At 32.8% G+C, this 14,995-nt stretch overlaps 1 protein-coding gene across 2 annotated transcripts in view; it reads left to right on the forward strand.

Annotated features, from left to right (window-relative positions):
- The first annotated feature begins 106 nt into the window (after nucleotides 1–106).
- Nucleotides 107–14,995, forward strand: part of LOC128163490 (putative protein-lysine deacylase ABHD14B) — a 49,895-nt gene continuing 35,006 nt past the window's right edge. Inside the window, exons 1-5 of one of the 2 annotated variants that reach the window (XM_052827106.1) lie at nucleotides 107–193; nucleotides 4,489–4,721; nucleotides 5,157–5,319; nucleotides 5,985–6,223; nucleotides 6,460–6,686. In XM_052827106.1, the coding sequence (XP_052683066.1) occupies nucleotides 4,500–4,721; nucleotides 5,157–5,319; nucleotides 5,985–6,223; nucleotides 6,460–6,645 (810 nt within the window). In that variant the 5' untranslated portion in view covers nucleotides 107–193; nucleotides 4,489–4,499 and the 3' untranslated portion in view covers nucleotides 6,646–6,686. Of the gene's footprint in view, nucleotides 194–4,488; nucleotides 4,722–5,156; nucleotides 5,320–5,984; nucleotides 6,224–6,459; nucleotides 7,007–14,995 lie in introns of those variants that run through there. The other variant, XM_052827105.1, reaches the window with a different exon arrangement.

Below are 14,995 nucleotides of genomic sequence, written 5' to 3' on the forward strand. Positions count from 1 at the left end.
GTTTCCATTTTTTCGTGCACTTCAGACTTCTTAAAATATTAAACTATCACCATCTTCGTCATATCATATGCCGTTCGGTTCTTTGATGTACAGATAAGAAAATATCCGAACGTCTGTCGGAACGCATCGGACTTTAAAAGTACTTTGTAAAAAAAAGATTACACGTATATACGCACGTTTGTTTAAATCACAGGTTAGTTGTATTTTTACCTATGTCATACATGTATGATATGACAGGAAGTTGACACTGCATTTAGTGATTTAGTGTTGTTTCTTTTGCATCCAGAGTACAAATAATAACTTCAAATTTAAAGATAAGAGATTAACTTTTTCAAATTAAATGAATGTGAAAGTAGAGATTCAAGGATAATAAGAGCACATATTCTTGCTATATTTTGTACATTTACCTTTACTATGTCGGACTTATCTTTTAATTGAGCTTCATCTCTTTATTTAGATAGTGATTATTTTGTTATTGTTATAAATTACTGTACAGTTCACGTCCATTAGATCACAGGGGCTCGTCACGAAGTTTTTTCAACCTTTTATATCTAGCACCTCTATACAATAAAATGCACAAGGGAGGAATCAAAACTCGAAAAAATCGCTACCTCCCGATTTCGGTCGCCTCGTATTAATTCTTCTCGGACGTTAAACCTTGCACTCTAGGTATCATTAGCCTAGATCGGGAAAGGACCATAGTTTTTAGGAATACCTGCAAAACTTAAACATCGGCAACAATTTTAGAAGTTTTCACGCATTTTCTTCCAGTTTACTCTCCGGTGACACTTTCTTCGATCAGTGTCTTTGTATTTTAGTCAGTGTATTTTATTGTATAGAGGTGCTAGATATAAAAGGTTGAAAAAACTTTGTGACGAGCTCCTGTGATTAGATTTAATAGATTTGTATCATATGTATAATGGCTTTTTCATTAGCTTCATCTGTTCACAGCAGAGATTATTTTTTTATAAATAACACCACTAGATTGATTGCATTATACCTTTTAAGCTTAATGAGATGAAGTCAAGGGGAGCTTATGCTAATTTACTCTGTGAGCATGCAGGTATCAGTTTCGGCGTCCGGACCTGGTAAGAGTCCTCAGTATAACTTATAACTGGTCTTGTCTTCATAAAACTTGCATGGATTGTACATCTGGGCATACCGATGAACTTACCAGACTTGGATGCTAAATCAGAGCTTTATATTTTAATTCACAGATGCTGGAGGAGGTTGAGGTTTTTATAGCAGGTTAAAGTGATTGTAGCAGTTGCCCTTTGATGGCCATATATAAGTTATTAATTACTGCATGGTTATACATGTTCACCAAACTTTCAAGGATTGTGCATCCTATTAGGCTTGAGTATTGCCAGCTACCGTACGATATGATATGTATCACAGTATGTAAATGTGATACATTATGTATCACGATATAGTTGTCAGGTATTAAATACATTGATATCTGATGTTGCTTACCTTTATAAGTAATAAGATGGCATAAAGAAAATATGTCAGCTATTTACAAAATCAATCAACAAACTGTAGAGAAATAAAATCCAGTTGATTAGAACAAAACCTACAAATTATTCCCAAATTTGATTTCAATTTCTTAATACATGTATCATCATATGTATACCAGGTATTTATTCTTGAAAGTCAATGCAAATAAACTCATACTGTTTATCACGATACACCTGTGACAATATGATAAGCCTATTTTGGGCCCTCACAATCAATACAATCGATGTAGGTTTCAGATGCTGAGGGAGGTTAAGGTTTTTGAGCAGGTGCCCTTTGATGGCACCATATGCAAGTTATTATTGGTTCTATCTTTACTAAACATGGATGGATGAATCATCTTGTGATACTGATGCACTTTACAGGCTTGAATGCTTAATCTGAGCCATAGGGTTCGAATGTTGGAGGAGCTGAAGGTTTTTGGAGCAGGTGCCTTTTGATGGCCATATCCTCGTTATCTTTTTAGGTCACCTGAGATTACTCAGGTGACCTATTGCTATCCGTTTTCGTCCGTCGTGCGACATGCGTTAACAATTTTACATTTATAACTTCTTAAAAAGTACAAGGCTGATTGTTACCATTTTTGGTTTGAGGCATCTCTATGGTACATGTAAGAGGAATCTAAATTGTGAAATGCATGGCTCTACCACCCCCGGGGCGCCACATGTGGGGCCAAATATGCAAAAAAAGCCAAATTTTCAAAAATCTTCTTCTCTACTCCCACACATGTGAGGAAAAAACTGGCTGCATAGTTATGGTGTCCATGAAGTCCTCTACCTAAATTATGAAATTAAAGGCCCCTGAGGCAGGGGTTCTGGCTCTAGGGAGGGGCCAATATGGCCATATAGTAAAAATGTATTAAATCTTAGAAAATCTTCTTCTCTACTCCCATATATATTTGTTAAAAACTAAATGCCTGGTTATGATGTCCATGAAGCCCTCTACCTAAATTGTGAAATTCATGACCCCTGGGTCAGGGGTTCAGGGTCTAGGGTGGGGCCAATATGGCCATATAGTAAAAATGCATTAAAACTTAGAAAATCTTCTTCTCTACTCACATATATATTTGTTAAAAACTAAATGCCTGGTTATGATGTCCATGAAGCCCTCTACCAAAATTATGAAATTCATGACCCCTTTGTTAGGGGTTCAGGCTGTAGGGTGGGGCCAATATGGCCATTTAGTAAAAATGTTTTAAATCTTAAAAAATCTTCTTCTCTACTCCCACACATGTGGGCAAAAAACTGAATCCATGGTTATGATGTCCACTATCTCCTCTACCTAAATTGTAAAATTCATGGCCCCTGGGTCAGGGGTTCAGGACATGAGGGGGGGGGGGGTGCAATTTGGCAATATAGTGTTAATGCATATAATGTTTAAAAATTTTCTTTTCCATTCTCACACAACTGTATAAAAAACTGACTTATAATTATGTTTACCAGGAAGTCCTCTACTAAAATTTTAATTTTCATGTCCCCTGGAGTATGGGTTTTGACACACTTGAAAGGAAAACTGAATTCATGATTTTGTAGACCAGATCTTTCAGCAGGGAGGTGGTCGTCATTACAAATTTATAATTTTTTTACTCCAGTATGAAACCTAACATTTTAGATGCATATATGAGACTCCTCGACAAGTTTGTGTATGGGTTATATGCTACTCAGGTGACCGTTAAGGCCAATTGGTCTCTTGTATTAATAACAAATCTTAGGTGGATGATGCATCTTGTGATATTGATGCTTTTAACAAGCTTGAATGCTGAATCTGGACCATAGGTTTCAGATGCTGGAGGAGGTATGTCTTTTGGAATATGATCATAGTAGGTAACTTATTCAAACTTGCATTGTTGATTTTACTTCCAATATATGATTACAGAGCTAGCTTCACATATGAATTGAGTGATCTTGATTATCTTGAGGATTTAAGCATTACTCAAATTGTGTTAGGATCGTGGAGCTCATTACACAATGGAATAAACCCTGTCTGTACCGAATCGGACTTGCACAGTTACCGTAATATAACTATTGGTGTGTTATAGTGAGAAAGTTTCAGATACAGAACTTGATCTCGGTTCATTAACTCAATGTTGGAGCAGGTGAAATTTTAGTTCAAAGCAGGTTTAAATGTTTTAAGAAATTACTGCCCTGATCAACTTTTAAGGTTCATGTAACTTTGGATTTGAAACAAAACAAAAGTTAGCTTCAATTAAATAGAATGATTTCTATAAAGAAAATCTGGTCATACTCAACTTGCTTGATGGATGTGATATAGAAATATAATTCCTAATATTCCTATGACCATGATGATATTGCACCATATGAATAGTTACACATTGTATCTAATTCAGATAAAAATCTTGTATCATATGATACAATATGATATCATAACATGTCATAAATCATGATACAATATTAAGTTATATGGCATGATACAATATCATGCCATAAACAGTTATGTGTTTTCCTTCATATTTGTAATTTAAATCTTTGACAAAATCCATTTAATATCAATTTTTGTAGTAGATATAGTTATGTTGAAAGTACTATAGCAAATCTTCGAAAATAGGCCACTGAAGCGTTGAAGCGAGGGGATGTGTCAAAAATAGTTCGGACCGGAAGTATATGATAAAGCATCAGCCGTTTGATATAGCAAAGGTTTATCACACGGGTAATATACACCACACGTATGAGATAAGATACAATATTGTATCACACAATCATATAACAATATTAATAATGCATCATATCAAAGAATGTTGTATAATATGATATGATGCTATATTTTATCATATTATTTGTATCATAATGTATTGCATTGTATGATACAATACAAGTTGCTGTCCTTTAAGAAAGGCAAGAAAATGTGGAAGATTCCTACGATTAATTTCACTGAGAGTTATCTCCCTTTTAAGAGGGTCATTGTGCCTAAAAGCTGCATTTTGTGACACTGCATGCTAAGCTTTATCTTCTCCAGATAATATGTAAATGAGTCCCTCCGGCATACATGTCAACAAATCAGTGGTCCTGCTTATCCTGGCTATCACGGTCGGGATCATCGTATTCAACAACTACAAATACTTCAGCACATTCCTGATGAAGAAGAATACAGATGTCGAGATGACCAAGATATCTCAGGCTGTTCTAGACAAGGCTAAAACTCTAGACGTTGAAACGCACAAAATAAAGGTGAAGATAAAAGATGGACAGGTATGTACATGTAATTATGTGGGTGCCATCAAACAAAACTCACCTCCTAACAAACAGAACATGCTTAATTGAAAATTAAAGTCTTAAATACCAGTACTTGCATATATGTCCAAACAAAGTCATTCAATTTGTATGAGATTTTTGTGGGTTGAAAAATAGATCTATACCCTAAAAAGATAACTAGGGTCACCCTAGTAAGATTCAACGTAGGTAAGGCTACTTGGATTAAATCTTATCACCTTGTTTTGATATAAATGTACATTTACTAGCAAATATTAATTTTCATACAAGATTTCTAGTCATTCTGAAACACGTACAGTAATCATTCTAAAACACAGCAGTTGCATGCAGCCCTGTACATTGAACCTGATCATATGTTTACCGTGTGCATAAATGTACCAGGTACTTTGTCAAAGTCTTTGATGTGCTTTGTAGAGTGTTGAGATAGTTTACCGGGATATTTTACCCAAGCTTGGGGGCAGGGATATTCTGTTTCTTCATGGACAAGCATTCTCTTCTGAAGACTGGGAGAACACAAACACACTGGCCATCTTTTCTGCTCTAGGGTACCAACCGGTCGCAGTGGATTTACCTGAAGGTAAGTGGTTTCATGAAGAAGTTTTACAAGAACCAAGGATGTGGGATTGTTACCATTATAATTACTTTAATTTGAAATAAATGAGTCTGAATAGTTGTATAACAACAATGATTGCAATACTTTACTGTAGATTCCTTATTTTACATAATTATTTGACTGTGTGATATTCCATTGTTTTCTATCAGTCGCAGGAATGTACTACTGTGATTATTGAACTTCATTTAGCTCACAACTCTCAAAGAAATAATAGGGAGATTTTTAAATCTCAGAGGAAAGCTTCTCGTGATTACATGTATATGCATTAAATGCCATTAATGTTGATTCCTCACTTTTAATTATGAATGTACAGTAGTGCATATAATGCCCATTTCTCAGCTGCAACAGTTAAGCACGGAGTTTGGATGATTGTAAACCACCGACTGTAATACTGCCTGCAGGCTATAGCTCAGAGTGGTTCAATGTCTCTGACTGTCAAATTTTATAAAGAAATCCTACCTGTTTTAAACCATGCACTGATTATAATTGTAGGTATCGCTAGTTAATAACCAAGTTGATGTGGTTGTGAGCAGGGGTCTTTAATAGTTAATCACTGAATTCTGAGTGATTTTTAAATGTCGGATTAATTATATTTTGCATGTCAATGATTAATTTTAAATTTTCTACAGGTAAAAGTACGAAAAGTGAGAAGGTTGATGTCGGAGACAGGGGACTTTTCCTGGAGAAGTTGATCACTGCTCTGGATCTGAGGACTCCCGTCATTGTCAGTCCATCCATGAGTGGGAGCTACTCGCTGCCCTTCCTCTTCGTGGACCCCGCAAATGTATCGAAGCGTTCCGCGGGATTCGTTCCCATAGCTCCAGTTCAGACGGAAAGTTACTCGCCAGAGAAGTACAAGAGTCTAAATGTAAGTATACTCATATTATTCATCCATTTGTTTATTGTTAATATGTATTTGTAAATAACTGATAAAGTTTAAGTATGTGCCAATTTCTATCATCACATTAATTAAAATACAAATTTTCAAAGAAGGCTACATCATCTATCACCTTGCCGGAAAGATATAAAAGGACACTTTTTTATGATCTTATCATGATACTTTAGATGAAGTTAAACTCTTTTTTAAAAAAATTTTTGTTTTAGATTCCAACAGCTGTTGTGTATGGTGAAAATGATAAATCTATTGGTCCAGCATCCACAACCAATTTGAAGAACCTGCCTGACCATGAACTCCACATGATAAAAGGAGCCGGGCACGCTGCATGGAAAGACAAACCAGAGGAATTCCATCTCATTCTCTATAAGTTCCTCCTGAAGAAAACTAAGTAGACATGGTCATAAATTTATTTTGAGACATCAAGGACTATTAAGTATAAACCATTTGTGTACCGGTAATTTTGTCATAAGTCTGATATTATGACGCTACGAAATAGATATTTATTATTTCGTCAAAATGGTTCAAAAGCATCCAGAATTGTAAGACCATGTGCAGATACAGAAAATTTTCCCAGGAGGGGGATCTGAGAAATAGTTCAATTTGGTTTAATTTTAGGGTTGAAGTGGCTTAGGCTAAGGCCTATTTTAAGTAACTATGTAAGTTTAAGGAAGCTATATGGGCAACAACTCAACCATCAGGTCTGCCTTAATATTTCAGATACTATTTGTTTAGCTTTTTTTTAGTAAAGAGAATAATCAACTAGATACGATCTCGTTACGAGTAACGAGTAGGTCTTCCGTTCAATTTTTTAAACGATTCGATTAAAATATCAATAAAATTTCAGAATTCTCCCTCAACCACTTCCTTTTAGATAATGTATACGATTGTCAATATCCTTTAAAATGCTTTACAAAGTGTTTTGCTTTTTCAGATACAGCACATTAAAGATTTAAGGTTTTAGTCCCTGAAAATCCATAAATACGTCATCAATTGGTCGGGCAATGAGTTTTACAAACTGATATTGTTTCGATCAACAACTTTGTTTCTATAACATATTACACAATCTTCATCGTTTTTAAGGTATGTGTAAAAGACTTTACCAGTGTCTTGGTCCCTAATTGAAGGGGCCAGCCCCTTTTTCTTCCGTTTATTCGAAAGGTCTCACGAATACAAACATATTTTGTTCTTACACGCATCTAAAATTGTTGTTCATTTTTGAGATACAAATGATTGCATATTTTAGGGGCCAGCCCTCTAAATCCTTAATGGGGACAGAAATTCGTGTTTTCACATGTGGAATCCATTTAAATCATAAATTCAAACATTTTCTCTTCTATGATGTATAACAAAATATTTCTACTTCTCTAGTTATATTGCGTCAAAGTTTAAGTTCTTTGGCCCCTAAAAATCCCTAATTACGTAATAAATGGGCGTGGCAATATTTTTTTTCTAATAGATATTAGTACGATCAACAACTTTGCTTCTATAATGCATTACAAAATCTTTATCGTTTTTAAGTTATTTGGAATAGAGTTTACGAGTGCCTTGGCCCCTAAAAAAAGGGGCCAGCCCCTTTTTCTTGATTTTATAAGAAAGGTCTCATGAATACAAATATTTTTTGTTCTTACACCCATGTAAAATTGTTGATCATTTCTGATATACAAATGATTGAATATTTTAGGGGCCAGCCCTCTAGATCCTTAATGGGGACAGAAATTCGTGTTTTGATAAGTCGAATCAATTTAAATCATTTATTCAAACATTTTCTCTTCTATGATGTCTAACAAAATATTTCTACTTCTCTAGTTATTTTTCGTCAAAGTTTAAGTACTTTGGCCCCTAGTAATCCCTAATTACGTAATAAATGGGCGTGGCAATGATTTTTCCTAATAGATATTGGTACGATCAACAACTTTGCTTCTATAATGCATTACAAAATCTTTATCGTTTTTAAGTTATTTGTAATAGAATTTATGAGTGCCTTGGCCCCTAAAAAAAGGGGCCAGCCCCTATTTCTTGATTTTATACGAAAGGTCTCATGAATACTAACATTTTTTGTTCTTACATCCATCTAAAATTGTTGATCACTTTTGAGATACAAATGATTGAAAATTTTAGGGGCCAGCTCTCTAGATCCTTAATGGGGACAGAAATGCGTGTTTTGATATGTGGAATCAATTTAAATCATTTATTCAAACATTTTCTCTTCTATGATGTCTAACAAAATATTTCTACTTCTCTAGTTAGTTTTCGTCAAAGTTTAAGTACTTTGGCCCCTAAAAATCCCTAATTACGTAATAAATGGGCGTGGCAATGTTTTTTTCCTAATAGATTTTGGTACGATCAACAACTTTGCTTCTATAATGCATTACAAAATCTTTATCGTTTTTATGTTATTTGTAATAGAGTTTATGAGTGTCCTGGCCCCTAATGTAAGGGGCCAGCCCCTATTTCTTGATTTTGTTGAAAAGAACTTTCGATTATCTACCTTTTTTGTTATATATGTTTTAACAAAATATCAACACATAAAAAGATACAGATCAAAACGTATGAAAAATTTGATTCGAAATTCGTACCCAATTTTCGAGCCTAGGCGAGCTCATAGAAATGGCGCCACTGGCGCCAAAAAACTACATTGTGCACAACTTCAACCTATGGTCTATCTATCCTGAAAATTTCATATTCCTATATCTGATAGTCTTTGAGTTTATGTCTGCACAAAATGGGTCGTAAAAACTGACGAAATCGGCCGTAAATCGGAACCGGAAGTGCCGATTTCAAAATTTAAAAAAACTTCTAGAATTATGACCACTGGCTATCATCTGAGAAAAAATGGTTGAAATCGGCCGAATAGTTTTCGAGAAATCGCGTGCACAAAATTCGTGGAAAAAAATAATAATAATAATAATAAGAAACAGTACGAAAACAATAAGGTCTTCCGTTGGAAACGGAAGACCTTAATAAAATTTACCGTAGATTTAGGGGGTTTTTCCCTATAATTTTATACAGAGCCCCCCTTTTTTTTTTTTAAAGAAGATCAATACAGTCTATAAAAAAGGCCATGACCATCGAGCCCTCTTAATAGGTCAATAAATGATAAGACCTCCTACTTCTATATTGGTGCATGAGAACAAGGTGACTTTGTCTCAGTATCTGTATGTCTGTGTGTCTGTTTGACAGCCAGTGTATGAGCTTACACATGAAGAAGCATGTTAAACATGGTTAGAAAAATTAAGAATGGTGGTTTTTTGTATAATATGTCAATGCTTTTCACTCTTATGATGTATAATGCAACATTAAAATGGGGTAACAATTGAGGTAAATTGCTTATTAGATGCATGTTGTCATTCATTTTTTTTGCCCTTAAATTTTTATTTTTGTTTGCATTGAGATGTTTTCTTTCATTTTTTAAGATTAAGATAATGAGTTTTCGATTTTTTCACTATATAATCCTGTAATTTAGTCCTTTATTAAGTCCATATCAGTTGATTATACTTGAACCCTGTTTTAAAATCTGATAGAGATTTTTTTTTTTTTTACATTTCTTTGAATTTTCAACTAAAGAAAGTGCATGGTTTTCCAATGAATATAGGAAATGTTTTCTTGAGAATGTTTTTGGAGTGAACCTCAAATGATTGATTTTAAAACATAGCAAGTGTGCCAAAAAATTCCTAATTAATAATATCCTAAATAATGTCCTAAACTAAAGCCCAGGGAATAACACTTTAACTGATATAGGCCTGTAGTACATAGTATATCCAATAATTTTTGCTATGATTTGTATTTTGGTTTTTTTCACATTCACATTGCAAAATATACAATACGCAGAAAATATACACCTTGTATTGTTTTTTATTTGAATTTTTTTTAATTGCAAAAATTTACTGAATAAAACAAGTTAACATATTTACCCTATTTTGGCAAATTTTGTGACTCAGGAAAAACCCAGATATAGAGTATTTGGAAAGATCAAGGCACCCTCCCTCCCCCCAGTCCTTAACACATGGGATTTGCTGCTACTGACAGCACAGTGTTTCTGTAATGAAAGTTCGCCCTATTGTATGATAATAACTATTATTATACTAAATAAGATGAATTCATTAAACTTTTAAAACGAACTATAAAGGGTAAACTTTTATTACAGAAACAAGCACCTTTAACAAAATTATCCAGATATATTCATCTTCTTTCTCTGGTACTTGTACTTTCAACATCACCAATCATGCGGTCAGGTAGTGGCATGCTTCATGTACTCTGTACTTCATGCTTAGTTTTCTATTTTTTTGTTGTTGTCAATATTATTTATCATAGTGCCATAAACTAGTCTATTAGTATTATTTTTTTTTATTTTAATGTATATTCAAAGAGACCATATTTATATCCATATATATTGTTAATATCTCAAACTAGGTCCTCTTGTTTGGAAAAATAAATACCAGTAGAAAAATGGTATAGTAACCTTTTTTGAATTGTTAACTTATTGTGTTGAATTTTGTAATTTGATGTAAAGAAAACTGTATATTAGTGCCCCTATATGTCTATTTCATTTGTTTTAAAATAGGGAGTCTTTAATTAATTAGAAAATCAATGAGACATACATTATTATTACATTATTATCATAAATGATACTTTTTTTTATTTTATATAACGCTTTGCTTAAATGAATATCTTTCATTAACATAGAAATTGAAAGTCTGTTTATATTGCAATGTACATGTATGAAAATAAAAAGATAATCAAGATTTACCTTTTCTGATTATTTACAGAAAATAGATGGCATATGCTATGCATTTGTGTGATTTTTTACATCCTCGGAGGTAATGAATAGTACAATTTAATCTCCCTGAACTGTCGATATTTAAAGTGTTTTTCAACACAATTTGTGTTTATATGATGAGAAATAAATGTTTGAACACAAGTTCTAAACATGTACTGTATTAAGTTATTAAAATTTTACCATTGAAAAATTGTTGAAATAGACAAGTTTTGAAAAAAAGATATGGATACTACTTTACAGTTTTTGAAAGTATAATATATTTTGCAACACTGCTGGGGGAGGGGGGGGGGGGGGGCAGTGTTCTTTATCCTAAATCATAGCCATCATTTTTCCTAAGTTTGAATATGAGAGTTGAAATTCGTGTTTGAAATATTGTCTGTTTAACGGGTTTAAAAGCCTCGACCAAAGGAATGTTGCAAACTGATATATACCATAGAGCTTTAAGAGGGCCAATTTTATATAAGAAATAAGGAATCATTCTTTGAGTATTATGAGGTGATAATTTTGGTCGGGCGTGATCAAATCCAATAAAGCCCGAAGGGCTTTATGATAGATTTGATCACACCCCGACCGAAATTATCACTCATAATATTCAAAGAATGATTCCTTATTACTTATATTTATATAATTTTAAGCCATCGTACGATTAAATATTAAAAATATGAATAAGCAAACCCCGCTGGCGCCTCAATTTGGCGTCATTTGTATTATGGGTTATATAGTACAAAATCGATACGTAGTGTTATCACAGGCAAAGATACTGGAAAATGTAAATATACTAAATTAATCTTTTTTAGAAGAAGAGATTCAAATTTATATAAAGATAGAGGAAAAACTAAATAATAGTTTATAGTTAAAGAAATCGCTTCAGATCTAATGGTTAATTTGTTGACACCCAGCCTCCTTAAGCCATATGATAATATGCAAAAATTAACAACATGGCTACGGACTCGGAGCTTCAGTGCATATAACGATTCTCCTTCAATATTGCGTCAATGGAAACTCGCCAATCTTTCTTGTCTCCATGAATAATTCATGCACTATTATGATTGCCTTCTTCACAATTATAAATTGGTTCTATTAAAGGGACTTGGACACGATTTAAGATCAAAAATTTTATTTTTTATTTTCATGTATAAAATGGTTTACTAGTGCATTTTAAATGATGGACCAAAATATTGAATGTTGAAGTCAAGTTAGAAGCGAGATACAGAGGTAAGAATTGGTTGTTATGAAAACAAAGCTCGAGTCTTATAGTTGTTTACCAAAAATGTAATGTAGAGAATTACCATTTCTTTGACAAAATGACATGTAATAACAATTTAAACTAAATCAGTATCTTCATAAATGCTATCATCAACAAAAGAAATATACATTTGATTGAAACTTGCATCGATACAACTCATATGTAAAAATGACATTATTCGGGCTTTGTTTACAAAACAAAGAATTATGAACTCTGTATCTTGCTTATAAATTAATATCTGATTTTCAAATTCTGACAAAGCATTATAAACTTCTATATTTATCAGTATAAACATTGAAAATGGAGAAATAAAATTTGAAAATTCTAAGTCAAATCGTCCCTTTAAAAGCGAAAAATGAAAGGTTGTATACTAACTTATTCGTAAGAAAAAAACGAGAAAAGTTAAATGAAATAGTACAAAGCAAGTAAACGTATGGGAAACTGGCTGTAAAAATCAATGTTTCAATCTATTTATAAATAGTATGAAGTATTTTTGAATAATTTGTATTCAAACATTTTGTCTAGACTTCGACTTCATTGAAACAGAGTCAAATAAGCATATTGAATGTTGTATAACCAGCATTTATTATTTTAACCTTTTTATTACAAAATTTACATATACTAGATGCAGTGTAGATGGCTGTCTAATTTTTATATCATGTATTTCACGTATTCATATATTTACAGTGATTTATATTCTTTTGAATAATATAGCATTGAATGATTTATTTTTGACGTCGTCGTGTCAATAACTGACGTCAGGTGAGCAGACAAATTGAATAACGCGCGTTAGCGCGTTATGATAATTTGTCCTCATCACCTGACGGCAGTTATTGACACGACGACGTCAAAAATCAATCATTTAATGCTTATATTTACATTCCCTTACTGGTGAAATCATGTATTTACTTAATTTAATCGATATAAAGTGCATATAACGGAGGGAGTAAATTAGTAACAGCAAGAACAGCTATTTTATTAAACCGGCTTAAACTGGTTATCTAATAGACTTTTGAGTTGAGATCGACAAGCATGAAAATATAATCCATGAAAAATAAATCTTAAAATTTTGTTTCTAATAATAAAGTCAACTTTTTTGTTGAATAACTGTAAAACATGGTGTTTTGATAACATTTATAAAATATATTTTTTCACCGATAACATAGAAATCACTGTTTGAGAACTACTTATGTAAATTACTTGTAAATTCATACGCAGTGAATAGATGTTGCATTTAGAGGCATTTAAACATCACAGAATTTAATGGAAAAACATAGTAGAATGTAAATATACCCCAATAATATAAAAAATAACAATATTGGAGTAAACATTTATTACTAAAAAAAGTGCCTTAAACATCTACACATATTCATGCATATGCATTGTCCACATAAAGATGCTTTCATTCAATCATTTTTTGGATAATTCTTATTTTTATTTGCATTGAGATGTTATTCTTCCATTTTTTTTTTTAGATTTAGATATTACGTTTTCAAAATTGTCTCTATATAATCCTTTAATTCAGTCCTTTGAGTCCATATCAGTTTATTATACTTTAACCTTGTATTTAAAATCTAATAGACACTTTTTTTTTATTTCTTCGACACACCTGTGTGAATTTCAGCCAAAGAAACTGTGCATAGTTTTTCAATTAACGGGAATTGTTTTCTCAAAAAAGAGTTTTTTTGGTGAACTTCAAATTTGATTGGGTTTAAAACAAAGCTAGTGAACTATGAATTCAAATTTTCAAGTAATAATGTACTAAATTAAAGCTTAGGACATAACACTTAAATTGATATAGGTCTGCGTTCATGACCTCATCATTGGTTATTTAAGATTAAAAGGAGAAAAGTTTAATGAATTGGTCCATAACAAGTAAGTGTAAAGGCATCTGCGCTAGCCAAGGGTTTTCGATCCACTTTGCTGGCTGTGAAATTATTCAGTAGTAGGAAATCTAGCATAAGGGTACAAGTTTTGAACAACTTGTTTTTGTCAAAACTTCATTGAAAGATAGTCAATGTACATGAAATGTAGTCACGTAATGTAGAATTATTAACCATTGTGTGGTATTCATCAACTTTAATCTTTGGCACTATAATTTCCAATATTAGCATAGCGATCATGCATCAAGCGTCGGGAGCTGGGGTACAATTTTTTGTGTTTAATTTCATAGAAAAAACGTACTGTAACAACACAGTTAAACTCTCTGCTTTTTTCTGGCGATGCAGTTGACTGTCTAATTTACTTCAGATAACTTAAAATTGTTACAAATTGCAGCAAAATGTATTCGACATTATATATGATACCCGGAACAATATTATGGGGAATTTGCACCAATGATCGAGAATGTTATAGATAAAATTGGAAATCTTTGATTTCAAACCTTTAATGTAACAGAATGCCAACGTTCTCTCAAAAATCAATGCGAAACGCTTCACTGAAATTGGTTGTTCAACTTTTCCGAAACACTGACACCCCTGCGAATGTTGAATTTAGACCACGTGGTTTTATTTGACCCTTTCAGTTTCGCAGTAAAAATCATGCCTCGTGTTTATAGTCCATTTCCTAGAATCTAAGTACTTGCAGTCAAATATGAAATCTAGACGTTTATTGATTTTAAATTTTATCTTCATTAACTAGTTGATAAAACGAGTTCTAGAAATAAATGTGACAATAGCAAATATACTTTTTTCTGCTGTTGCACAAGTAACATGCTTAG

The sequence above is a fragment of the Crassostrea angulata genome, chromosome 9 (genome assembly GCF_025612915.1).
Source record: "Crassostrea angulata isolate pt1a10 chromosome 9, ASM2561291v2, whole genome shotgun sequence".
Taxonomy (NCBI): domain Eukaryota; kingdom Metazoa; phylum Mollusca; class Bivalvia; order Ostreida; family Ostreidae; genus Magallana; species Magallana angulata.